We start from the raw sequence: 26,720 nt of genomic DNA, 5'->3' as shown, positions 1-26,720 counted from the left end.
AGCGTTATTATCTGTCGATAGTAGCACTATACGGATGGAAAATTGAGCTCAACGGTCTCAGCCACTCCCAAACAGTTGATAATGGTGGTGCCTGAGCGTCACAGGATTACATACAATGTACGCTGTGCTGTGAGTGGTGCTTAGTCCAAATGCACTGCCCTCTGTTCTTCGGAAGTAACCTTGTTCTGCGGGACCGCCAATGACCGTTTCATGATGCTATCTGATAACCCGACGGATCAAGCAAAGTGCTTGACTTGGCTTTGCTTGGATGTTGAGGATTGTGGAGTCGCAGTCAAGGTGGACTTACTTTGACGCAGGGTGATCTCAGGATTTCGCGCGGATTGACACATTCAGTGGGGACAGTCCGACAGGTTTGGAAGACGGACTTGTCCATCTACTGTATTATTATTGTACGGGGCCACCGATGCCTCTTCCCGCATCTGAATCGGAGCCACTCATCTCAGGCTCAAGTGTTTCAGTGTGGGGAGGAAATGATCGCTGGAGCCCGGGTCTCACCTCTCGCCATTATGGCGGGTTCTTTGTTGGGGGAAATATCTTCAAGACAGAAAGATACCGCTCCGCTTCATTGTTGATCATGTACCGACTTGGAGTGTGCTCCGTTTCTTTCGGGCATCTTCTTGCTGCGTCTATGATAGACAGTTCCTTTTGCTGTAGATCTTAGGCGTGTATTTTGATGCGAGATCCCGTGTACTTTGAATCATCTTGCTTTTTCTCTTGGTTACATTTCCCCGTATCAAGGATGTTTAGCTGAAACTATTTTGATACCACATTTTTTGGCAGTTTATAAAGGTTGACAATGTCAAGGCGTAGCTTTTCGGGTGCTGTAAACGGGTCAGGGGCAGTGAGACAGATCTTCACTCTCTTTTGAAACATGGCGATCCGATTCGGTTAAGAAGCGTGGGCGGGACTGAAAACTAACATAAACCAGAGCCTTTGGTAGCTACACATGTGTATATTTGCGATAGTTAATCAATGCGCTATGAAAATAATCAAAATGATTGTAGTTATAATTATAATTGTAATTGTAAGTGTCATTGGGTTTGGTATCAGTGAAACACTGGGCTATCAATTGTGGTGTTGAGATATCAGAATATATTTGACATGGTATCAGAGTGCACATATATATATAAATCACTACTTACCCGAGCCCCAAAACTTAGACAAGAAATTATCCGGCATTTTTACCGCGCCAAAAACCTTAATAACGCTAGTCACGTCAAGATCGATATTAAGATCAAAAACTTGAATCAAAAACACTGATCAGCGACGGTTGAAACCATCGCGCGAGGTATGAACGTTTCAGGTTGTCCCGTCTGAACGATCGAACCTGGAGAACTCCTACATACAGCGTACTTGAAACATACCTAACATCTAACATCTATTTTGATATCAGTTTCATAACCCTAAAGCTATTTAAAATCAAAAGCAACGGCCTTTGTTTTTACAGCGCTAGAATATCTCCGTGAACCGAGTGGAGAGTAAAGATTTCAACAAATCACAACGCACGGAATCATATATTTTTGTCATCGGGATCTCGGGACCCCATTCTCCTCCGACATTCAAACACAGCCTTACTCATTATGGCTTTAGTCTGACTTTAGTAATAGTTTAGCCTAAGTTTTAGCATGACGCAGCCCGTTAAAGGCTTAGCTCGCTCTTGCATTCCTTATTCCAACCATACCAAATCGAGTACGCCGGTTCGCCGGTTCGCTGGTTCGCCGCTAAGCGGTTACCCGATTCCCGTTGGTCAACTGTCGGACACGACACCCCCATCCCATGTCGGATCCGACGCTATCAAAGAGCTAAGTTGAAGTTCCTGCAAGTTCTATGGCATTACCCATTTTTTTCGTATCCACTTTCTTCCTTGTGTGCTTAGCGCATCAGACTTGGGATTTTTAAGAGAATGCCAAGTTTGGACCTTTGCCAAGCTAGGCAGCAGCCATTTTTGGATTGAACCTCGGTTATCTCTGACAGGTTAACTCAATTCATCTTCAACTTTCCTTGGATTGGGCGTGAGGGGTTAATGTATACTCTTAGCGACCTTCTATCTATGGTACATTAGGTACAATATACCACATAATCAAGCATAATGGTGGTTATATTCCCCTAGTGGATGCTGATTTTAAGCAACAGCGTAAAAACCAAAGTCAAAAGTTTAAAAAAAAGTAATAGCATACCCATTGTACCAAAGATCAAGCACCAAAAAAGGCATGGATGGAGATGTGGGCTTCTAAAAAGGTACAGTTTAGCAATGCGACCGAAATATGCTCTTCGCCACAGTCTGTACTGAACCAAGTTTGGAAGTAGTGAGGTGCCAAAATAAGGCGGTGTGCCGTTCGAACTTCATACTACCATCGTAAATAAAAAAAGCCTTACATTATCCTCTATCTCTCGTATTAAATACCCATTTGTTTTAAATATGTAGCTGATAGGCTGTATGGATGAGTAGCTAGTATTTTGTGTGAGAATTCGTCCCCTAAGTTTGGCCTAAGGTACTTCATACAACCGACGTTAGAGGCGTCTGTCATGACGGGAAAGGTCACGAACAACATCGTATTACAATCCGGTGTTACGGACATCCATGGATACTTTGATGGCTCTCCCGATTAACCACCGCTTAGGTACTAAGCCCTGACCTTGTTTTTCGCAGCTTAACCCTAGGTTGCCTTCCTATGTTCAACTCCTGTGTACATATACTACGACTTTCTAAACTTATCACAAATCTAGCAGCCTTAGTACTACTAGCTAGACTTAGTTGAAATGCTCAGGGTTGCTAACTGGTAGGTAGGTAAGCCTTCGGTGCAAAGTACAGCGAAGCTTGGTGAGCGTGGACAATGTTGGTGGTTCACCAATCGTTTTAAGCCCCGGAGGAGGCGATGAGTTACATCAAATATCTCTCCAGGAGCTAAATCATATACATCTAAATAAGACGACCCCGACCGTAACGTATGCCTTCATTATTCTCAACACATACTGTGGTTCTTCACAACATACAGGCGACGTGATACCACAGCAATTCTAGAGTCTCTTTTGCGAGTATATTATATTACGAAGTTGTCTTCACATAACAATTCCATAGTGAGTTATAAGTCTATAGAGCGGTTACAGTTGTTGTTCTATCTCCTACCAGTTTAATGGCGCGCGTTCGTCAACCTAAGCTTCCATCTATGCCTAAGTCTAGAAAGATGTTCGCACAGACGAGAAACATTGGTATTCTATGGCACCCCTCAAACTCCAAATTGATATTGTTGATCTATTTATCTAACAGCTCGATTTTCGGGACTTCTCAAGTTTCAGCAGTACGTGTCATGGTTTGCGAGACTTGTTGGAGATCGACAAACTGTTTTGGCTTTTACATAACTTCCCAGCCCATAAAAACCCTACGGTTCGTGATGACTACATCCTGAAACTAGACTTGATCTCTAGCTCCCATCTTTTGATCTGCCATTTTAGCTGGAATTTGTGCCTCACGGTATGACGTTCAGGTGGGATCAACAAACTACGCGACGTAGTATCTCGCAAACCCTGGTACTACAGCGATAGTGATCGAGATCTTTTACGCCAGTATGGCACTTAAATCTATGACAGCAGAAAGGCCATTAGCTAGGTCGGCCACGTATCTTTTCTGGTAGATTCATTCGTGGTGAATTTATTATAAATTTTATTTATGTCCCGTCTATCTTACGTTAGACCACCACCGGTACACACCTATGCACATTTTTGATCCCGTTCGCCATGCCACCTACTAGTCTATACTACTTTAGCTTGCTTAGACAATATATTAAACCCTGGAATAGGTCTGTAATAAGCATATAAGGTCTGAGTTTACATGGAAGTTAAACATAGGAAGATAGTCTCTATATAGTCATAAGCTTCGAAAATAAGAGTAGGGTTTAGTATCTAAGCGGTGGTGAATGAAGAGAACCAACAAAGTATCTAGGTATGGATGTCCGCAACGCCGGATTATAATCCGATTTTGTTCGTAGCATCTCCTATAAAATTTGTCGTAACCTTCGAATAGATGCCTCTAGTGTGGGTCATATGAAGTACCTCAGGCAAAACTTAACAAAACATAGACTGTTGGAATAAAACGTTGGATTAGGACATCCGTGTGGATCGTTTACTCGAGGATGGCGCTGCACTGCGTGTCGTTCCATGTGGACTCGACAAGTTGCTGAAGGAAACAAGCCTGTTTGAGGGAATATTTCGGGAAGAGTTTCCTGAATCAGAGCCCTGCGGCCGTCTGGATTGATTAGCCCGTTATAAGGCTTCACTGCGTGATGAGTGAAGGAATGAGGAGGACTCTAGAAGCTACCATTTTCGTAAAGCAAAGTCTCATAATTCCACAATACTCATTTCCCATCTGGATAGATTTAATGAACGCCAATAAAGTCATCCGGTTGATATAGTTATACTGAATTATATGGACGATTAAATTATACAGCTAGAAAATGAGGTGTTAGCGCCGTCCAACAACGGGTTAGGAGGTGTTACAAGATCTGGATTAGGACGATGTCATACAAGAACCGTCCATTTTCCTATGAAATATCGACAATATCGATTTAATAGCATCACATAAACCAAAATGTGTTAACCGATGTAAAACTGAGCAAACTTCATATTAATGGCTAAATCTATGGATTTGAAGCCCAGGGTGCTATGCTGTAACTTGGGACAATGACCTTGGAACCCAAAATCTCTTACTGAAGGAGGCTGGTTGCCTAGAGGGTTCTAAGCTTAAAATCTCTAGATATATGTACTCCGTACATGATCGGGTTTTCTACCTGTTGCATTTAGGCTGAGACCGAGAGCCAATTTTGACCTCCGAATTAAACCTAAAAGTATGTCCGTAATACCAGATTGCAATGCATTGTTGTTCGTGATATCTCCCGTAAAGTTCGTCGTAACGTCCGTTGTACTTCACACCCGCCTCTCGCTTCGCATAAACTACTAGATCAAGCTTAGGAGACAAGTGCTTACGCAACTTAATAACTAGTACGGAGTAGATATCCATTAACATCGTCGCCATGGTCCATTCTTACTGTTTATAGCCAAGACCAGTGGATACAAAAACAAAAACAAAAGTTAACTAACCAACTAACTGAAAGCCACAAAATAACTTCGGCACATAGCCGAGTCGGGGGTAGTCGGGGGTACGACGTAGACCCTGAATGCGCTTGCTCCACAAGGTTGATCAATCCGCCACTGAGGTGCGCTGACCATGCCAAGGCCAGCGAGCCGTGCAGGTGTATACCGCTTAGAGCTGTCTCAGCGGGTTTTTAGAAAAAGTGCTATTATTAGCGAGCGGAAACTTTATCACATCGTATACTGTGTGACTTATTAAGTTGCTGAGTTGGTCAATTGTTTTCTGTGGCTTGTGTTAGTTGTTTATTGATTGGGATATTGGACCAGAGTTAGAGCTTGCTGATCGGCATTTGGTGCTGCTCTACGCGAATCAGAGTGGGGTGTGCTATTTGTAGAGTGAGAGTCTGATAGCCTGTAGCGGTGAATCAAAACTGTTGGTTTGCTTTTTCTTGGGCTTTTGATGCTACGGTAGTAATTTTTCGGCCGGTAGGTTGCCGAACTATACATAATTGATAATGAAAGAGGCCAAAATGGTAGACCGGTAATCATCTACTACTAGTTCATGGACCTATTATGGCTGTCTCTGAAATTCATGGGGCACTTGCATCGGAAACGTATGACCGAAAAAGCAGGCGTTGTATTTCGGTCTTTCGGTGATAAGAATAGGCTTGAGGCTTGGTACATGGCAAGCTGATATGAGACACAATGATCACTTTTGCACACGCTAGAACCTGGAAACCAAGTAATTGATCCACAAACATCTGGAAAGGAATCATGCCTCAATAACAAAGCAATATTGTATCCGCCCCTTTTTGCCGTATTTTGTTCTATTGTGTGTTGTCAGAAACACGAGAAGGGAGACCGGACGAGAGAGTGACGATGAGGGGATCAGAAGATGGAGGCGCTCTGTTGGACGGTGCGGTCGTAGCAGACTGGGAAAAGCTTGGACCAGAATCCATAGATTTCCGGTCTGTTCTCTCTCTCTTCGATTAGCCATTTGGCAAATGCGGTCTCTGTCCTGAAAGGATTCGGGCTTCGATAGGGGGCGACCTGGTGCATGTTAAACCAGAGACCAATCAAAGGTACGTCCAACCACGACGAAGAAAGTAGCAACTCACCTCTGGATACCGTTGCAAAGCTTCATGGTATCTATCTGACAGACCAAGCTTCCGAACAGTACTCAACCGGACATCCCTCGCCGCGAGACTGTACGCATGCGTGAGATTTTCACGTTCGAAGAATGTCTCCTTTCCAATCACCACACCACCAGGTAATTTGCGATACTCCTTCACATATGCAACCTCGATAAGACGAGTGAGCATGTCGGCTTCCCAGTTCTCAAACAGGGGATGGTGGAACTCCTTGACATGTCGCTGAAGTAGCCAAAGCTCACGCTTCAGGCGGGTGACATTGACTTGCAGCTTGCCCAGTCTGCTTTCGATGTGATCGTTAATGGTCTGGAGGGCATAGTGAGTAGCGTTAGAGGACTTGATTGTTAACATCAGCCAAACGCTCCATGGGATCGACCCTTCCTGTGGGATGATACCTGGAAGCTACCTTCGTCCCACAGATTATCGACGCACAGAGAAACCTTGTCCGATACACGACGCGAAATTCGGTTCTCGCGGGAGACGATACTGGAACCTCGTCCGACGGAACAATGTGTTTCATCTGCACCCATGATAAGGGGTGGAGTGAGAAATGAATGAAAGGAAGGCTACACAATGAGCAAACCCGGGTTTCGTTTACCCGCTTCGATTTGGAATAAGAGAGGATGAGTGATATGAGTGATGAAGACATTGAGAATGCAAGCGAGTTGGGTTTAAGTGAGGTGAGGCTGCGAGGGAAGGTACGAACTCGAAGTCGCTGTACAAAACATCTCTATTTGTATGCACATGTGTGTTTATGGGCAGATATCATTGCTTCATGGCAATCGCAGCATATATGCTATTCAAAGCTTACTTCCTGTCGACTTGCTGAACTCAATCACGAGTTTACCAAACTGGGTGCCCTGCTTCATGTCTTCAAACAGTCCATCGATGGCAGCTAGATCGTCCAGATCGGTCTGCAGCACGCGCGACACCACAGGAAAGATCTTTTTAGCTTTGACAAATTCGACCATCTCCTTGAATTCCTTGCGAGATCCCATCGTGGAGCCTCGGATATCAATATTCTTCAGCACAGCGGCCATTGTAAAGGGCATCTTGGGAGAGACTGTCATTCCATAGATAGAAAGGACACCACCAGCCTGCGAATGTGAGCATTATATCCGTGGTTGAAGTTATATATAAAAGTCATGACACTCACCTTGAGCAGCTTGACAGATTTCTCAACAGAATCACCACCCGCACCATCGATGATGGCATCGAAGTTCTTCTTTTCGGCAGGGAGCAAACCCAACAGCTTCTTTTCCCAACCTTCTTCCTTATAGTTAACACCACCGGTCGCACCCAACTCAATAGCCTTTTGAATCTTCTCCTGGCTCGAACTAGTCACAAATACGTATGCGCCACGAGCGACAGCAAATCGCAGTGCCATCAAAGCGACACCACCACCGATACCAGTAATCAGAACAGCAGCACCACTACCAGAGTTCCTATCACCAGCCTTGGTGATGAGAGCTCTCCAACTCGTCAACCCAGTCAGGGGAAGGGCCGCCGCCTCCGCATCATTTAGGTGCTCAGGGGCTTCCTCAACCTCAGAGTACTCAATAGCGATATATTCCTGCAGTGTCCCCTTATCATAGACCTTTGTGCCGCCCATAATTCTGTATCCAGTCGCCTCTTCCGGTCCATCGGGCGAGTCCTTCCAGCCAACACCGGGATTCAGGATAACACGCTTGCCGTGCCATGACTCTGGGTTGGGGACATTCGGGCCAGCACCGACGACAAAGCCGACTCCATCTGCTAGTAGGGGCACATCAAAGGTAACACCTGGATAGAGGTGTTGGCGTAGGAAAAGGTCACGGTGATTGAGTGACGCGGCCGTCAATTTCACTAGTAGCTCACCCCCTTGCGGGGAAGGCTTGGGTATGGTGCGCAGAGAGAGCGGATAGTAGACTTGGCCAGGTTTTCCAGGCTTGCCATCAATTGGGGAGATGTAGATTGCTTTCGACATTTTGGGGTTTGTTAATTGTGTACGAAATGAATCGAGTTGAAGCCAGAAGATTTACTCAGGTGGTCGTGCGGGGGTCAGAATATCCTTATCGATACTCACTGAACATCATAGCCGAGGTTTACCTTCTCCGAATGGCCGAACTACATCGTGAACTTTGCACATTTGATTGACCTGGAGATATCATTGGAAACTGCTCTGTGTTGCTGGCACAATTTCAAAAGTATACACATCTCAATGTGATGTTCAGATGGATGATGCAAGTCAATTTTCATGGTTATATATTTGCTCAGCCCAAAACACCCCCAGGCCTAGCAACCTACAGCAATATACATTATGAGGAATAAATCGAGCATAAACAAATTTCAGGCACACCCTACACTTTCAGACCAGATGTCTTCAACCTATACCTGGTCCTTTTGGCTACACCGCTCTTTGCAGCTCTTAGAAAGTATGTAGGTATCATACGTCTATCATTTTTACTGCAGAGATAGGTGTGTTACCTCATGACGAGTGCATTTTAAGTATCTCTTTACTTGGAGGGTCCATAGCCAAGAAGGGCGATAGGAAAAGATCAGAGATACAGTCAAAATACCAAACGAAGTTTCGATTTACTTCAACGTGGAAGTGACGATCAACCAACGGATACTAGTCTGAATGCCATTGCAAAAGGAAAAAAAGAACAAAAGAAAAAAATAAAGATTCTAGATCTCCAAGGCATATGAAAAGAAAGCACAGACCACAATGCACATACATCTAGCTCTCGAGTAAGATTTCATTGGGCTTCCGCGGCTTTTGAGGTGGGGGGGGGGGGGGGGGTGATAGTTGTTTCAACAAGATATCAACTGTCGGGCGTTCGGCCTCCCCCTCGAAAGGAAACGAAGCAAAGTGAGCAACTAGGGCGAATCAAGCAAACAATCCAATGAAACCCTTCAACCACATTGACACACCAAATTGTGATCAAATAAACAGGTCTACAACTCACTTCCGCCCACAAACCCACCCATATCGCTCGAGCCTCGGACGGCATCGGTGGTAAAGAGGACAATACGATTCACCCTGATCCCCGTCATTTGCGGGCATTGCATACATCGAGGTCTCAGACGCAGTATCATCCTCAAAAGCGGTGTAATATCCCGGTTCATCGACAAAGAACCGTTCCGTGGGGAAACAGGTGCAATACAGGACGCCAGACTTGGGAGCGGGCTTCGGCGATCCAGTCTTTGGAGATGAGACATGTTCGGGAGAAAGATGTCTTCCACAGGTACATCCGGGCTGACGCTGAGTGGACTTTTCCTGGGAGTTACGATGAGACTTCCCACTTGACTGACGAGATTGCGTCCGTGTTGGCGTCGGCTTTGGCACAGGTGAATGAAAGGCCCGACAGAGCTCGGGATGCTCTTCATAGTACATTGCTCTGTGACAGTGGTGATGATAAAGCGGGGGTGGCGCAGTTGTGAAAGATGTACGGGGCGAATTCAACTTCGTCGATGTTGCAGGAGTGTTGGTGCGAGTGTAGACCTCTCGGTGCCATCTCTCTGCGGATGGGGAAGTCTCAGACTCCCTTGTCACAGTGTAGCGACGACCACGATGTCTTCTGGAGTGCTCATAGGCGGAAGAGTCACTGCTACTGGCTGTGGTGGGACGCATGCCACTGGCACCCAGCTCACGCCTCTCAGCGCGACAGTAGCGACAATGAAATTTTCTGGTGTGTTCCAAATCCGATGATTCACTCTCAGTTGGAGACCGGGGGCGGTCCTCTCTGATGTGAAGCTCACATCGGGTGTTGCAGGTGCAAACCGGTTTCTCTGCCTGCGGAGATCGATCCTTTTTGGTAGCATGGAATCCACCACACGATTTGCATCTTAAACCCGGCTCAAAGCCCGAAGATGTACTGCTACTGGGTGATTGAGAACGTCTTTCCTGGGCGTGAAACTCGCATCCGCATGTACAAATTGGCTTCTCTGGAACAGGCGGCGGCGAAGGGCATCGACTGTGGATACAAGTTTCCATATCAGGCCCGTAGCGGATCAGCCTGATTCGGCGGCCCCGTGAATGTCTCTTGTCCATCGATTTTCCAGCGAAATACCAACCGAACTCTGTATCTTGGGCTTTGGTTCTTCCAGTGAGTCTGGATCGCCTCATTCCCGGTCAAAGGCGACGATGAGAACACTAATGGAAACACAACAAGATAGAAAGAAAACTGCCGGTCAGCAAAACTTAGACTTCATAGATGACTGACTGAACTGTCTTGGAGAAAAAGAACTGTTGAGAGGGAATAGCCGAAGAAAATGTATGCCACTTATATGGGCTCGAAATCATCTATGAAGCTCAAACACTGAGCCCATCGTATTGATTCGGGCTAGAACATTCATTGTGTATTTTTTCTTCCCTGTCTCTGTGTTACTTCAGCAAGATAACAAGCCAGGGAGTTGTAGTCGGCGTAGAGTACAAAGGACTGCAGAGCAAACGAGGCAGTGAATGAAAGTGTAGACGTACAAAGGGAGTCACTTTGAGACAGCCCTATTAACATGCACCGCATATAATGGAATTCTTAATACAACTGGAAGTTCAGCCCAAATCAAAAGAAATAACCTTGTTACTTTGAGACAGGGGTTTGCCCAGCATTGCAGAGGTTGCGTATAAAGGGATGGTAATGCAGTTCAACTCCGCCTCCTATTTGACCTCTTGAGGAATACAAAGTCTGTATAGACTGTGTCCTTTGCGAAGAGATGAAAGGAAGCACAGGTCAAACCTGCAACCCAATCCTTCATATGTGCTTTGAATGTTTGAAAGCAGCTGAGCTCCCAATCAGATAAGGAGTGTGGTTATAGCGGGGATACACGTCTATCCCGATAGTTCCACAACTCTCGTTGTCAAGCCACCTACGACCTCAAATGCGATCTATAGGCTTTTGGGCTTTGAGGGGGAAACTAAGAATCCGCCTCAAAAGTATGTCTCATTATGAGTGCAACTGAATTTTACAGACAAAAGCCCTTCCCCATGGTACTTACAGCCTTCATAACTATTTAGTTGCTGATGATTGAGGGTAGGTAGAGGTTACTTTGGACAGAGTGTGAAGACACAGTATTGTGTGTGTATTGAATACCTGGTCTTAGTGGCTGGCTCCAGGTATGTAAAACTGGTTTTCTCAATACACCGTAATGTACATTCTCAAGGCGGCAAATCACGCGACCAATGATTTGATACTGTGTATTTACACATACCCAACGCGTATTGCCACGGACACCGCTTAATCATTTTTGCTCCAGGAAACTTCCCAAGCGAAATCGAAACTCGATCTCTCTCTTTCTCGACCTTGTTAGTCTGGCGCTCGCATACTGCATTCCCTCTCTTACAGCTCTTAACCACTTCTTCGATTGATTAGCTTCCAGCTATCATCCTTCAACTCTACCCACTTTTACTATCTCGTGTCTTGCGACCTATCCGTTCGCATCACACATTCGCACGCAAACCCGCCAAAGGTCTCGCGACGAACTATCTCAGCAACGGTTATCACGTGGGGGATCAACATCCGACCAGAATAACCTTTCTACCATAATGCCTACACCACTTCCATCGAGTTTCGCTTCGGCCGCCGCCGGCAACACCCAGGACCCCAGTCGGAGGGGGATGGTTCGACCAGCGGAGAATGGTATGCCAGCACTACCCTGCCTTACCGCCAATTCCACGATAGCTTTTGCTCGATCTACTCGTTTCGATGCCGTGCTTTGCCATTGCGATGGTCAATGTTTTGAGCTCAAGATATCCAACGCTAACCTTCGATGCCCACCAGGTCCCGAAACCGCATGAACGGAGCTACGCAGACCTTCCGCCGTCCTTCTGTTGCTACCAACAATCCTCACCACCGGGATAGTAGCCAGCCTGCATCTGCCTCGACACCCGTTGGCAGCGCGTATATCCCCCCTCACATGAGCTCAAATACTTCTAGCATTGCACGGAATGGGGACTCCCGGTACTCTAAGGATGAACTTTTAGAGCTGTATAAATCGCAGCGTGATGAGGGATCCTTGAGTAAAAACGTGGAGGAATACTTCGTGGCCGACTGGGATCCTCACACAGTGTCAGCTCCCGCAAACGGAGCGTGGGGGAAGCGGGACGACCACAAGAACAACTCCGCGGGGCCTGAGGTGTGTTGGGACCACGGTGGCCAGGTGGAACCCCTCGGGCTCACGGGTATGACGGAGGACGAGCGAGAGGTTCGTGACTTGTCTTTGGAAAAGCTCTGAGTGTTAGTGCTAAAAAAAGCTTATTAGTTGTTCGCCGCCTCGGTCAATTCCCCTCTGAAGCCGCCGCCCACCAACGCCGCGAAGGAAAATGCTGTTCCCGGTACTGGTGGTCGCAAATCTTCTATTTCTTACCCCCAGGGCCACATCAATAACTACAACACTTCTTCTCCTACTGCCGGGCGCCCTGGTCCTCGCCGCAGGGAAACGGGTGAATCGATTGGAAACCCCATGTCTCCTACCGGTTCCAACTCCCGATTCTTCCGCGACGAGGCCAACACTTCTACCCCTCCACCGGCCCTGTTGCGTCGCAAGACCGATTTCCGAGAACCCAATCCGAAGTTGGACGAGAAAGCCAAGGATGGGAGGGAGGACCCTTCCTCCCCATTCGGCTCTCTCAAGCGAAGCTCCACCAATCCCCTGAATACGAGCGTGAGTGGACCGAACTCCCCCTGGGGCTCGGCTTCGCACAACGCCAATTTCTCTCCGATGGGTGCCTTTGGGGCTTTCTCTCTCGGTTCTAACGCCAACACCCCGACTACTGAAAAGAAGCCGGGATACGGAAGCCTCCGTGGAGAAAGCAGGTTTAAGGGGTTGTTGTCGAAGGACAGCTCCGAGGATATCTCTGGCTCCGCTAGGGAGAAACCTCTGAGCAACCTCGAACGGCTTGCCGAGAACGACCATGATGCGCGTTCGCAGTCGCCTTGGGGAGAGGCTGTCAAGACACGTGTCAATCGAAGCGAAACCAATCCCTTTGACGAACCTCGCAGTGGAAGCGCTGCTCTTGGCGGGTCTCAGGATGTTGAGGGTCCCCCTCAAGCTGACCTCGGGTTTGGCGCATTTGGCATGACCTCTAGCATTCCTGGCTTCCGTGAGTTGATGCAAAGCCAGGAGAATTCTAGGAACCCAACCCCTAGTCTTCTCCAGGGCCACGAACCCACAAGTCCGACCAACACCAATCCTTACCAGAGCCCGCACGGCGATCGCCACGGTGATCGGGCAGAGGCGGAGGATGTCGATACTGATGGATCGGATATCCAGCAGGCCCAGCATCCTGGTCTCAGTGGACTTCGGGACCCTTCCAACCCATTCGGCTCGATTAGACGGGTAGGCTCGGGCATGGATCTTCCCTCCGTGGATCGCAGCCAAAACTCCAGTGTCAATGCTAATCGCACTTTCTCTGGTCTTGGCGGTCTGGGGGGGTTGTCTTCTCTTGGAGCTTCAACTTGGTCATCTGGAGCCGCTGTCGGTACTCCCACTCGTGAGAGATCTGCCTTCGTGGGTGGCTTCGGCGACCCTATCTTTGGCTCCATGGGTGGTGAGCTTCAATCTCCGAGTTTGTCTACTCTCGGCGGAAGTGGCCTTTTCAGCCCCCATGCTGGTATGACTGGCACCGGAAGCATTGGCCGATCGAGCAAATTGGGAGCTCTCTTCTCTTCGATGCAAGATGAGCAAGGACGACCGGACTCTGTGGGCTTGGAAGGATACGATCCTCAACAGGCTGAGAAGGCGGGTCAGGCCAGCCACCCCGGCTCCACACCTACTTCCCAGACCCCTGTCTCGGCTGTTGGCTCTATGGCCAACCTAGCTGGCCACGATATCCCGCCTAGCGGTACACCTGGCGCTTCTATTCCTACCTCCCAACAACGGACGATGGTCATGCCCGATAGGATGCGTTGGATCTATCGGGACCCGCAAGGAAACATCCAAGGACCATGGACTGGGCTTGAAATGCATGATTGGTTCAAGGCTGGCTTCTTCAGCCCTGACTTGCAAATCAAGAAGCTTGAGGACACCGAGTTCGAGCCATTGGCTCAGCTAGTCCGACGCATTGGGAACTCACGCGAACCATTCCTTGTGCCCCAAATTGGCCTCCCCCATGGCCCGGAACCTGCTGTTGCTCAGTGGACTAACACCACCGCCGGCTCTGCCCAGCCTCCCTTCCCTGGTAGTTTCCCGAGCTTTGGCACTACTCTGACAGCCGAGCAGCAAAATGCTCTTGAACGCCGCAAGCAGGAAGAACAATACTTGATGGCCCGACAGAAGGAGCATTTGGCTCAGCAGCAGGCCATCATGAAGCAGATGGCGCCTCCTGGAGCTCCTTCTTCTTCCATGAACCCCCCGCTGCAGCATCAGTCCAGCGCGCACAGCCTTCAGAGCCAGCCCAGCTTCGGAAGTATCACCTCTCCCGTTGGCTACCAGCCATCTCCCATCCAGGCTCCTCTGCAACAGGGATCTCAGGGTGCTGCCGGATTCTTCGACGGAGTCGCACCTGGTAGACAGGGCGGTTTGTCGAATCCCGGTATGCTGGGAACCGACTTCGGCGGCCAGGATCAACTCCCTGCTCTACTTGATCGTTTGAACGTCAACCGTCAAGATCCCTTCGCCTTCGGCAATACCGGCTCATTTGCTGGCCGTCAGCCTGATAACTTCTTGCAGTCTCAGCAGGTTACTCAGATGCTCCAGGATCGTGCCCAGCTCCAGCAGGAGCAGGATGATTTCGATAAAGCTCATGAGGATGATCCATTTGACCAGCAAGCCCGCGAGGAACGTCTCCGCCAGTTCCATGCACTTCGTGCCCAAGAAGGCGAGATGGGTATGCGCACCGCCGAGGGCCTGCCTACCCACCCTGCCGCTGCTTCTCAGCAACACGAAGCCGACGTTGCCGCCGAGATGGAGGAGGCAGCTCAGCAGTTGACGGACTCTGTTACCGGTGCCGAGCCCCTGACTCTGTCCCAGCAAGTCCACAAGGCTGCCTCCGCTCAGCGCCAGCAGCAGGAGCAGGAGCAGAGCCACGCAGCCCCTGAGTCGGTCTGGAAGGTTGACCATGCTATGCCCCAGCCCTTCCCTCCCCCTCCCTCGGCCTCGCCTCTCCCCGCACCCACTGCCCAGCGTAACCGTCAAAACGTTGCCGAGTCTCTCGCCACTGGTTCGCGTTCTCAGACTCAGACTCCTGTCGATGCTGCTCCTACCTCTGTCGCACCTTGGGCCAAGGAGGCCAATGACTTGCCTAAGGGTCCTTCTCTGAAGGAGATCCAGGAAGCCGAGGCTCGCACTGCTGCCCAGCGCGAGGAGGTTGCTGCTGCTGCCCGCCGTGCTCAGTTCCTCGCCGAGCAGGAGCGTCTCAGCCAAGCGCAAGCCCAGGCTGCCCCTGGCCTCCCATCGTCCGCCAACTGGGCCAGCGCTGGCTCTCCTGCCACCCCAGCTTCGACCGGCTCTCCCTGGGCCAACAAGAGCGTGCCCACCCCTACCGGTGCCGCCGCCAAGAAGACCCTTGCTCAAATCCAGAAGGAAGAGGAAGCCCGCAAGAACCGTGCTGCTGCTGCCGCCGCCATGGCTGCAACTCCCAGCCCGCCCATTCCCTCCTCCACCGGAAAGCGTTACGCCGATCTTGCTAGCAAGGGTCCTGCTCCCGCTGCTCCTGCTGTCCCGGGCTCCAGCGCCTGGACCACCGTCGGTGCCAGTGGTAAGGTTAAGGGTGCTCCCACTGCACCTCTTGGACCCCGCACCTCCAGCGGACCTGTCCCTATCTCGCCCGTAATTGCCAAGCCCCGCCCTGTCACCGTTTCCCGCGCTGTGACCAGTGGCAGCAATTCCCAGTCCAATCCTAACCAGGCCGTTGAGGAGTTCACCAAGTGGGCCACCCTCAGTTTGAGCAAGGGGTTGAATACCGGCATCAATGGTATGTTTCATTCTCTAATCACAATTTGTGAAATTTATATACTGACATTCCATCTCCAGTCGACGACTTCGTCCAACAGCTTCTCTTCCTGCCCGCCGAAGCCGAGATCATCTCCGATTCCGTCTACGCCAACTCTCAGACCCTAGATGGCCGCCGCTTCGCGGAGGAGTTCATCCGCCGCCGCAAGCTCGCTGACAAGGGCATTGTCGAATCTGTCTCGCCTAGTGCATTTGGTGAGCAAAAGAACGGCGGTGGCTGGAGCGAGGTCGCGAAGAAGGGCTCTGCCGCTACTGTTGTCGCTGCTGCCCAGCGCGAGGAAGAGGCTGCTACGTCTGCTTTCAAGGTCGTGGCTCCCCGTAAGAAGGGCAAGCGCTAAAGATGTGCATTTTGTCATGATTTGTCCGTCCAGCTAGTTAGTTCATTTTCTTTTCCATCTGTGTGAAATAGTGGCATGTATTTCGTGTACCAATATCATACGTTGCATTCTAGAATTATTCTCAGTCCCATTAGTAGTTGATGTCCTTGGACCAGGCCATATGCGAATTGATCGTGCCTCGAAGACAATTGCCATCCTGATTAAGCGATTCATCAGCCAAAATTTCCCACGACCTCGTAGCTTGTATCCCGGTGCAGACTGGGACGACTGGCGGGTAACGAGGCTAGTTTGACTATGGCGCGCACATCAAATTTATTGCCTTTTCCTATGGAGAGCATTCACCCACAGATCCAACCAGAGCAACTTTGTCTTTGTTCTTGTGGAGGTGTGGTTGTGTCCAACTCGATGCTGGAACAATTTACTACGCTTTTTCCCCAAAGGTAGAGCCAGAGAGTAGGACCAAGAATCGAGAGATCATCCGACTATAAAAGGGTAGACCTCCTTTATGGGAACCTATAAATACCGTCAAAGAACATCTACGATGGGTTCCGCTACGCCAGAGGGTGGAATCAAAGTTGAAGCCACAAAAAGGAAGTACATAGGGCTGTGATGACCTGTTCGGAGAACTTGGTCATCTTGGAGGATTCTGTAGACACTCTATTTTGACCTGAACTTATTTGATTTATTTGGATCTTTGTCCGCAAAATGCCTCTCTTGCTGAAAACGTCATGTGCTAGTTGAAAAGCATAGCTGCAGATGCTGTGCTCGTTTCTGGCAGTATGCAGCCCAGATGAAGAGCCATTACGCAATGCAATGCAAGTTACTGCGTACAAAGAACCTTGAAGTATATAGTCAAGAATATACAGAAATAGCGCATAACTCTCGAGTTCTATTGGCCACATCATTGTCAACGTAGACCCCTGAAAAATTTCTCACTGCGGAAAGGGACATATCAAGATAAATATCCTTAGAACAAAAGAGAAAGAGGATCTGAGGCTATGAATATCCGAGGCTAATATAATGCTGCAAAGAACTGGCTAAAAGCAGAGAAAATATTATTATCAAAATTTAAACGAAATCCACCCCTTTGTACACAACTGCTCAAAAACAAATCATGAATAAGATGAAATAGACCATGTCCATTGCCATATCCACCTTTACAGCCCTGAATTCTTGAAGTGAGGCTTACGATTTGTGTCAGACGGGGCTGTGCGATGCAGCTCGCCTTTGGTTAAGAGGCCCAAACAACCTCTTGATCCCCATCCAAGGCGTATTAATCGGACTGTCCATCCCTGTATACAGGAATAGATCATATATCCATCCTCCAAAAGTGCAACCTAGTATCGGTGCAACCATAGGAACCTGACAGTACAAGGTTAGCAAGCTGAAGGGTTTCACAATGATGTAAAGACAAAACATACCCAGAAGTAATAGTTCCCAGCAGACCATACTTCATGTCCATATCCAAGCATGTATGATATAAGTCGAGGCCCAAAGTCTCGTGCAAAATTGATTGCATATCCTGTCTCCCATCCAAAGCAAGCACCAATGCCGAAGATAACGAAGAACAGCGCGAGAGGCAGTAATGGTCCAGCGCCGAGATTACCGTCGTCTTTCAGGGCAAAGATCATAAACATTAGAACTGCGCTGGCGAGGAACTCCGAGAAGAATTGTCCTGTCTTTGTCATGAACTCGGCCGGGTAGGTGCAGAAGATACCCGCTGTTGCGGTTGTCGAGTAGCCTGGGACTGTACGGACATTGGGCCCGCCTTCGTAGGCATTGATCGCCGATTTATAGTTGCCGTAGACAATGGCAGAGCCTGCCATTGCTCCCAGGGTTTGAGATAATGCGTAAACAGGGAATTTGCGCCAGGGAAAGCCGCGCAACATGCAGCTTGCAAATGTGATAGCTGGATTGATGTGGCCCCCAGATGCACCGCTGGCATATACCCCGAGCATGACTCCGAGTCTGCGATGATGGTCCTTAGTATGATAGTAAAGAATATAGGGGGAAAGATAGAGCCGTACCCCCATCCCCAAGAAATCGACTGATAATCGCCCTTCTGTCCATGACTGAGAAGTACTTGAGCCACGGCCCCATCCCCAAACAGAATCAATATCATGGTCCCAAAGAACTCCGAGAACGCATCACGACAATATTCCCTGACTTTGAACCAAAGTAGCGGACGGGTGTATGGACTTTCGACCTCCCGATTGATATGATGGACGGTCTCGCTCTTGTCAGCCATACACAACGAGTCACAGCCACTAATACGACTAGAAGACAGCGTCTCTGGTACTTTCGACATTGAATCAAGCTCAACCTCAACCTCTTTCCAGGAAGCCATCGAGATGGGGGCTCGGGGACTGGGCTTCAGCTTGATATAGCACACGGGGGGAATGCACGAAAATAGAATGTCCCGATAATCAGGGTAGAACCAGGGACTACCGTGTAACCGACCCTTTTGCTTCAAACTCTGGGCCTGGTCAGAGCTGGCTCGATTGGCTGTTGACTGTTCTTGTCGATGTGTGTGGTGCTGTGTATGTTTCTCTCGCAGACGCGTAGGGGCTTGCAGGGGAGATACCAGAAGTCAAATCCGGACAGACTCGGAATGGTCAAGTGTACGTATTTCTGCTTTGAGCTGGCTGGGCCGACCATTGTCCTTTTTGTCGTTTCTTCTTTCTTGTCTCTGTGTCTTTTGGTTCTTTTGCACATAGGAAAATGTTTTCTGACAGCACATCTCTGCCGATAGTTATCCTTATCGCTCGTTTGTAGGTCGTTTGGCCTGGGTAGCGGGAACCCAATGCTTGCTTCCGCTTGGCTTGTCTTGGGATAGCCTTGGGACGCCGCAATACCGTGTATAGTTCCCACTTCCCGGTATTTGCTATAACAGAGCAGGCTTCTATACCTTCTGTTACCCATCGTCAACACAAATGTTGAATTTCTAGCGCAGACCAGTTTGCAATCTTCTAGAAAGTCCCTTGTGTTACGTTGGCAGAGATGCGTTCTCTGCCGTATTGGCAAAGAAGAGAGAGAGAGAGAGAAAAGGGAAGGCATTGGCTGTTCCCATGACGCTGAGGGTAGTATTTTGTCGCCTTTTGCTGCCCGTCGGCAGTGGCACAATTGGCCATTTTCCGTGTGACCATATACTTTATAGGTAGTATCGAGACCGGGGCTGTTCGGAAGTTACCGTGTGTGCGGGTGTGGTAGTAGAGATGATGTAGGGAATGTGTTGTTCATGTCGGCGATCGGTCATCATCGCAGGATTTATTAAAGATATCAAACGAGGCTAATAATCATGTGTAAAAGAAATGGCGATGTTGACGTGTCTTGCCATTTGGACCGAGATTGATTAGGGGGAAGTTTGCGACAGCCCTGGAGAATTATATGACAAAAGAAGTAAGACCGAGTCAGTGCGCATTTGCATCGATTAAATCCGACATCTCGTCAACTCAACCGAGTCGTCCGTAGTCCGCTGATCTCCCCCACAATATGCAAGTTAGTGACAGAATGCGGACAAAATCGTGACTTCGGGAACTAGTAGATGTGTTCCTTTTTTCGAACAGATGCAGGTGAGCCCCTACCCTCAAACACACGTCTTGGAGCTCGGTTATTTCAATAGAATTCATGGCTTTCAAGCCAAGTCGCTAGAGCCAATGTCAGTTGTACAGTCTTTCTCACTTACATTTGACTGTCAATTCCACCAATCCTTTCCCTTGTCTTTCCCCTCATTCCTCGAATCAGCACCCCGCTGTGTGACCATGAAGCTATTGATATATGCCTCAATTATTTCCGGGGCTCCTTGGGTAATTTAGTAATTTGCTTTTTCTCGTGGTGTCTCTATTCTTTTTTTTTTGTCCCAACAGACGAATTCTCTTCCTACATTTTAAATCTGTTCCTCCGTAACACCCCAAAATCATACATTTGACATGCAATCATCTGAGATATTCGTGGGATCAATAGATCAAGGTACAACAAGTACCAGATTTCTGATCTTCAACCGCGATGGCGAACCAGTAGCCTCACACCAAGTCGAGTTCAGCCAAATCTATCCTCATCCTGGGTAAGTGCAGATGATAGCTCTCAAAACCCAGCCCTAACCAAAACCAGCTGGCACGAACACGACCCCCTCGAATTAATAGCATCAGTAGAGGCCTGCATCGAAGAAGCAGTCCAAAAGTTCGAAATAGCAGGCCACAGTCGCAACAGCATAAAATGTATCGGAATAACCAACCAACGCGAAACAACCATAGTTTGGGATAATGAAACCGGTGAACCCCTCTACAATGGTATCGTCTGGACAGACACGCGTTCGCAATCGATAGTCAACGACCTAAAACAGAAAGCTGGCGCAGATGTACTACAAACACTCTGCGGCCTGCCGCTCTCAACATACTCTTCAGCCACGAAATTGCTCTGGATGCTCGCTCACGTCCCGAAAGTCAAGGATGCATTCGACCGCGGAACCCTTGCATTTGGTACAGTCGATGCTTGGCTCGTATACCGATTGAACGGTGTGGCTGCCAAAGTTTTTGTCTCGGATTCAACAAACGCGTCACGAACGATGTTTGTGAATCTGGAGAAACTGAGGTATGACGAGACGCTGCTTGACTTTTTCGAAATCCGAGGGAGGGTTCATCTGCCCAAGATTGTGCCCTCATCGCATCCAACGGCGTATGGCGTTGTTGCTTCTGGGGTGCTGGCTAATGTGCCCATTATGGGTTGCTTGGGAGATCAGTCTGCCGCGCTGGTTGGGCAGAAAGGGTTCTCGCCGGGTATGGCGAAGAATACCTATGGGACAGGTTGTTTTCTTTTGTATAATGTCGGGGAGAAGCCTGTTTTCTCAACGCACGGATTGCTGGCTACGGTGGCCTATCATTTTGGTGGGAAACCTATCTATGCGCTCGAGGGGAGTATTGCTGTTGCTGGGTCTGGGATTAAGTTCTTGCAAAATAATTTGAATTTCTTTCAAGAGTCGAGGGAAGTTAACGACCTGGCTCACTCTGTCGATGACAATGGTGGATGTGTGTTTGTCACGGCGTTTAGTGGGTTATTTGCACCTTATTGGATTGATGATGCCAAAGGAACGATCTGTGAGTTTCGACATTACCCTTCCATTGTATTTCTCTAACTTGCATAGTTGGCATCACACAATACACACAAAAAGGACATATTGCCCGTGCAACCCTCGAAGCAACCTGCTTTCAAACGAAAGCAATCCTCGACGCAATGGAAAAAGACAGCGGCCATATACTCTCTGAGCTAGCCGTAGATGGTGGAATGAGCAACTCAGACCTTGCAATGCAGGCATGCAGTCTACCCCATTGATTCATTTCGAAAGAGACACTCTAATACATGACTAGACCCAGGCAGATTTGATCAACATCCCCGTTTATCGCCCTAAGATGCGCGAGACAACAGCTCTCGGTGCAGCAATTGCAGCCGGTCTGGCTGTCGGGGTCTGGCGCAATTTCGCTGAACTACGTGATATCAACCGTGCGGGTGGTGCCGTATTCGAGCCTCAAGTCTCGTTACAGGAGAGCGCAGACAAATTTGGAGAATGGACCAAGGCTGTACAAATGAGCAGGGGATGGCTTAAATCCCAGAAAGCCACGGATGGAGATGAAATTGACAATCAGAATCATCTGACGGTGAAGGAGAATGAGGTACCCCCTCTACTAACCGTCCATAATTCAGACCACTCGTTTATCTCCGAAGTTGTTAAAGCCCCTGTCATCAACGACGATATTCAAAGAACAACCCATATATCTGTCAAGGAAATTGAGGTTCACTCTGTACCTAAGCCGCTAGTGAATATTGTGCACGATTTGAATGGCATGGATGAAGAAGATCTGTTCTTGGAGCTACGGAAGGTGGAAATTTTACAGAGGCTAAAGAAGCTGAAGAAGTTGGATTACTATTGATCCAGTTGAGTCATTTTGCTTTCAAGATCGGATACAATGGTATAGTCAGTCTATAATCAGGCCCCGGGACCAATTCGCACAACAATCAGGGCTAGTTTTTTTGTTCCAATTTATCGGTCACATATCAAAATGCTCTGTAGAATATCGAATTTCAACAGTGATGTGAGAACTAGTCAACTGCTCATACCAATTGGCCTGGAGCGGCTGTTGTGGATTTAGGGAGTCAACAACTCCACCGGCTTCGCGGGCTCCGCGCGCCCGTCCCGGGGCAGTCCCGCAGTGGGTCGCGTACCTGTACTTGGGGGGCCATTCTCGCGCCTTTCAAAACTTCTCTTCCTTCACCCAAGATGCGACTCCGTTTGCCATGTGCGCAGCTCCGCATCTTTTCGACCAAGTTCAATAAATTTGAGCTCTATGGAGGCCAGCCTAATCCCCGCCAATAAGCAGCGATTGATCCCGACCTCGGAGAGCTATCCAAAGGGGTTCAAAGTGGGTAGTGCTCGTGCTGGCATTAAGCCTGCAGGGAACATTCAGCCAGACTTGCTCATCGTCGCGTCCGACATCCCGGTATCAGGCGCCGCAGTCTTGACCAAGAATGAATTCTGTGCTGCTTCTGTGACGGTCACCCGCGAGCTTATGCGCCGTACCAATGGTGCTGGGCTGCGAGGTGTCATTACGAATTCGGGGTGCGCCAACACTCTTACCGGTCAGGTGGGACTTGATGATGCGGCCGCCATGGGCCGTGCGGCTGCCGAATGTATATCCGATGGGATGGATGATGGATCATCTCTGATGGTTATGCATACAGGCGCAGGTGCCCAACGGCAAGCTCGTTGTTTCTATGTTGATCGAGTCTTGATCTCCATTGGACGTACTAACCGACCTAACAGATTGCCAATTGACAACATTCTGCATAATTTACCGAAATTGTCCCAAAAGATAGGGAATACTCATGACCACTGGCTCGAGGCCGCGGTCGCTTGGAGTACAACTGATACATACCCCAAAATGATTTCGCGGACTTACCAAAGGTGCCTGAATGGTCCGTCCCAACATGGCCACCACGCTGGGAATCATTTGCACAGATGCTCTAGTAACAACCGACGCCCTGCAGATCCTCCTTAAAATGGCTGCGTCCAAGTCATACAACTGCATCTCCATCGACAGTGATACATCAACCAATGACATGGTCACCATATTTGCCAACGGTGCTGCTGCAGCCTCTCCCAGCCAGCCCGCGGTGGACGTCTCCCCAGAGCGGTCAGCCGGCTTTGTCGCGTTCCAACAAGTTCTCAACGGGTTCATGTCTGATATGGCCAAGCTGGTCGTTCGGGACGCCGAGGGTGCCTCGAAATTCATTACGATTCGGGTGCGCGGATCGCCATCGAATGAGGCAGCTCATCACATTGCGTCAGTTATCGCACGTTCTGTGCTTTGGAAGACGGAGATCTATGGAGGAGACACGAACTGGCATGGGATCTTGGCTGCGCTCGGGTGCTCGCTTCTTGACACACCGTTCGCCGGGCAGGGTATCATCATACCTGAGCAGACATCTGTGAGCTTTATGGATGGCGGTGAGATTGTCAAGTTTTTGGATTACGGAGTTCAGGTGCCTGTTGATGAGACAAAGATAAAACAGATCATGGAAAACGAAGATCTAGAGATATCGTGGACTTGAGGCATGACCTGTCTCATGAAAGCACCCCGGAGGAAGCGGTTTATTGGACGTGTGACATGACACATGATTTCATTTCCATGAAATCTGGAGTTGAATTCAGGTAGACAGAATTCATATTGAAAGTTATATTGAGAGATCAAACTCATTTAGATACAAAATGTCGTCTCACCGAGTACATGCATGTTACCTGCATACATATGTACTCAGTCAGGCTGTCCAAGAGACCTGAAGAAACATTCAATTGTTACGCTCTCATGTTATCACGAATTGGAGCTAACCGATTTTAGGAATCTTAAAACAAATAAGTAGTAGATGCTCGATATATTAAAAAGTAGAGTATATCGATGGGCTAGTCCATGTCCGCAGTCATTATTATTTAACAAAAACACAATTCAACTCCGATCCAGGACTAAGCGTAACCTCAAACCGAAGCTTTGGATCTTCAACCTTCTCTTTGCCTCCAACAGGAAGCGCAATAATCTTCTCATAAGCCTGCAAGATCCTAATGATAGTGTACCCCATCTCAATAGTCGCAAACTGCTGTCCAATACAAATCCTCGGCCCCCCATTAAAAGGAATAAACTGCCAAGGTCGAGGCTGCCACCCAGAAACCCACCTATCAGGAATCCACTTCGCGGGATCAAAGTAATTCTCTGACTCAGGCCCATCATACAAATCCGGATCCCGCTGCATCAGCATGGTAGAGTATATGATTCGTGTATCGGCTCGCACACCAATAGGATCTAACCCATCTGGCCCGCCGCCACGAGGGAGCGTTGTATCTCGTAACGAGTAGCGCACATTAAACGGAACAACAGGGTAGACGCGCATCGTCTCATGCATGACTGCGTTAAGGTATTTCATTTCCTTCAGGTCTGTGTAGGAGGGTTTCTGGGCGTCAGCGCCGAGACCAAGACGATCCCGGATTTCGGCCCGTAGCTTGGAAACGACTTCTGGGTGTCTGGAGAGCTCAAAGAGCGTGAAAGATAGTGTACCTGCTGTTGTGTCGCGGCCTGCGAGGAGGACGGCGACGAGTTGGTCACGGAGGACGCGGGGGTCGCGAGTGAACCGGGCAAGAGCGTCTAGGAAGGTTTCGCGTTTTGAGAGCTTTTGGTCTAATTCATCGGTCGAAAGTGAAAGCACGGTATGGATGTACGGTTGGATGAACTCGTCCATTCTCTTTAGGTTTTTGCGGAACTCGACCTTTGACATGGCGAAATTGAAGACTCTGGTTTGTGTTAGAGTGTTTGCGTTGGTTGGATTGCGGATTGACTCACCCGAAGCGGAATAACTCTGCCTGACGTTGTTGGACATATCTGAATGCTTCCGCGAAGCCTGTTTCAGGGTTGTCAAGACTGTCTGTTCCTTGGCCGAGGAGGTAGTCTGTTGCTGCGTCGAGAGTATATCGGAAGAAGAGTGAGCCGACATCGACCACCTTGCTACTGGTGGGTGAACCGCTGCCTCCGAGGAGTGGAATGAGTTTCTGAACATGCTTCTCGAAGATTTCTGTATCGACAATACGTTCACGGACGAACATTGGACGAATGAGTTGGCGAGAGCGAGACCATAGTTCTCCGTCTGTGGCGAAGATACTATCGCCTAGGAATTCTTTCCATTCCTTGTGGAATGACTCGCCCTTGCCGTAGTCGGCGAACTGACCGGTAAGTAGTGCTTTAATGTTCTCCGGATCCTTGGTCATGATGGCGCGGGTAGAAATACCAGCGTCAAGCTCGGCGGTCTTGACACTCTTCCTTCCCCCTGCTTGCGCAATAGAATCATTCCAAAATTCGAGGTCTTGGCTCGCTAAGTTGGCCTGCTGTCCTTTGTAGATGAAGTCAAGGGCATATGGGAGATGGAATTTAATCTTTGGGGCCCTGGCGCCAAGACGTGCTATTTGTGCTGAGGCTTGGAGTTTGCGAAATACACAGAAAATAACGAACAGCCCCAGCAGCCAGGATGAGGTCCGGATGGGCGTTGTGCCCGCCAAGAGGTCTTCAATCATGATATCGATTGAAGCCAATCGGGCAGATAGTGTTCCAGTTAGTCAAAAATGTGTATGAAATAATATGTGAGACAATAAATATGGCGGAATCTGGCGTTATAAATGCCACATGAGCCATGCGACAAGCCGCTCAGGCTATAACATCGGGTTAATCATACCCCCGGTTCCCCAAAGAATATGGAGTGATGTGTTCTCAATGTCCCAAACGGGAATAGCGTGACAGCTAGAAGTGGCCGTTCTTGCGAGCCCCGCTTTGTCATGACTTCATTTCCGCTCTTTAAGGTAAGGGGATTGCTTTGATTTTGTATATGATTGGCTTGCGATTGCTGTCTGAGAGCCATCAAGAGTGCCCCGCGCAGTGAATCTCTGGGCCCATCGCTGGCTCGGTTTCACATCCTTGCAAGAGTCTACTGGGGTAGCCGGGGTAATCTGGGGTAGGCTCGTGGCGACATGACACGACACCTCGGCAGGGTGGCATATGATTCTGGGATCGACAGTCTTTTTTAACTCCCTGTGTGGAACGAAGTCTTTAACTTTGGCATAATGCAGGGATATAGCAGATAATGCAGGTATAATCCAAATGTTTGTCTG

The 26,720-nt window shown here is 48.8% G+C and overlaps 7 protein-coding genes across 7 annotated transcripts; 2 read left to right on the top strand and 5 right to left on the bottom strand.

Moving 5' to 3' along the window:
• Positions 1-6,182: 6,182 nt before the first annotated feature.
• On the bottom strand, positions 6,183-6,608 carry N7529_010014 (uncharacterized protein; the record flags this gene model as incomplete). The annotated part of the gene is made up of 1 exon (XM_057245541.1): positions 6,183-6,608. The coding sequence occupies one exon, from the start codon at positions 6,606-6,608 to the stop codon at positions 6,183-6,185; it is 426 nt and encodes a 141-aa protein (XP_057093804.1).
• A 449-nt stretch (positions 6,609-7,057) lies between these two features.
• On the bottom strand, positions 7,058-8,223 carry N7529_010013 (putative alcohol dehydrogenase; the record flags this gene model as incomplete). The annotated part of the gene is made up of 2 exons (XM_057245540.1): positions 7,058-7,354; positions 7,414-8,223. The coding sequence occupies 2 exons, from the start codon at positions 8,221-8,223 to the stop codon at positions 7,058-7,060; spliced, it is 1,107 nt and encodes a 368-aa protein (XP_057093803.1).
• Positions 8,224-9,201: 978 nt separating this feature from the next.
• On the bottom strand, positions 9,202-10,365 carry N7529_010012 (uncharacterized protein; the record flags this gene model as incomplete). The annotated part of the gene is made up of 1 exon (XM_057245539.1): positions 9,202-10,365. One exon carries the CDS (start codon positions 10,363-10,365, stop codon positions 9,202-9,204), a length of 1,164 nt encoding a protein of 387 aa, XP_057093802.1.
• A 1,416-nt stretch (positions 10,366-11,781) lies between these two features.
• Positions 11,782-16,525, top strand: N7529_010011 (GYF domain-containing protein; the record flags this gene model as incomplete). Its single annotated transcript, XM_057245538.1, has 4 exons — positions 11,782-11,875; positions 12,040-12,440; positions 12,498-16,149; positions 16,209-16,525. 4 exons carry the CDS (start codon positions 11,782-11,784, stop codon positions 16,523-16,525), a joined length of 4,464 nt encoding a protein of 1,487 aa, XP_057093801.1.
• A 1,394-nt stretch (positions 16,526-17,919) lies between these two features.
• On the bottom strand, positions 17,920-18,872 carry N7529_010010 (MIP/aquaporin family protein; the record flags this gene model as incomplete). Its single annotated transcript, XM_057245537.1, has 2 exons — positions 17,920-18,493; positions 18,553-18,872. 2 exons carry the CDS (start codon positions 18,870-18,872, stop codon positions 17,920-17,922), a joined length of 894 nt encoding a protein of 297 aa, XP_057093800.1.
• A 1,582-nt stretch (positions 18,873-20,454) lies between these two features.
• On the top strand, positions 20,455-24,127 carry N7529_010009 (Glycerol kinase; the record flags this gene model as incomplete). Its single annotated transcript, XM_057245536.1, has 7 exons — positions 20,455-20,588; positions 20,636-21,618; positions 21,666-21,839; positions 21,899-22,433; positions 22,669-22,815; positions 22,875-23,491; positions 23,544-24,127. 7 exons carry the CDS (start codon positions 20,455-20,457, stop codon positions 24,125-24,127), a joined length of 3,174 nt encoding a protein of 1,057 aa, XP_057093799.1.
• A 372-nt stretch (positions 24,128-24,499) lies between these two features.
• On the bottom strand, positions 24,500-26,129 carry N7529_010008 (cytochrome P450; the record flags this gene model as incomplete). The annotated part of the gene is made up of 2 exons (XM_057245535.1): positions 24,500-25,355; positions 25,405-26,129. The coding sequence occupies 2 exons, from the start codon at positions 26,127-26,129 to the stop codon at positions 24,500-24,502; spliced, it is 1,581 nt and encodes a 526-aa protein (XP_057093798.1).
• Positions 26,130-26,720: the final 591 nt, after the last annotated feature.

The sequence above is a fragment of the Penicillium soppii genome, assembly GCF_028829465.1.
Source record: "Penicillium soppii strain IBT 18220 chromosome Unknown utg000007l, whole genome shotgun sequence".
Taxonomy (NCBI): domain Eukaryota; kingdom Fungi; phylum Ascomycota; class Eurotiomycetes; order Eurotiales; family Aspergillaceae; genus Penicillium; species Penicillium soppii.
Note: the sequence above shows the minus strand (reverse complement) of the source record. Positions and strands in the feature narration are given on the sequence as shown.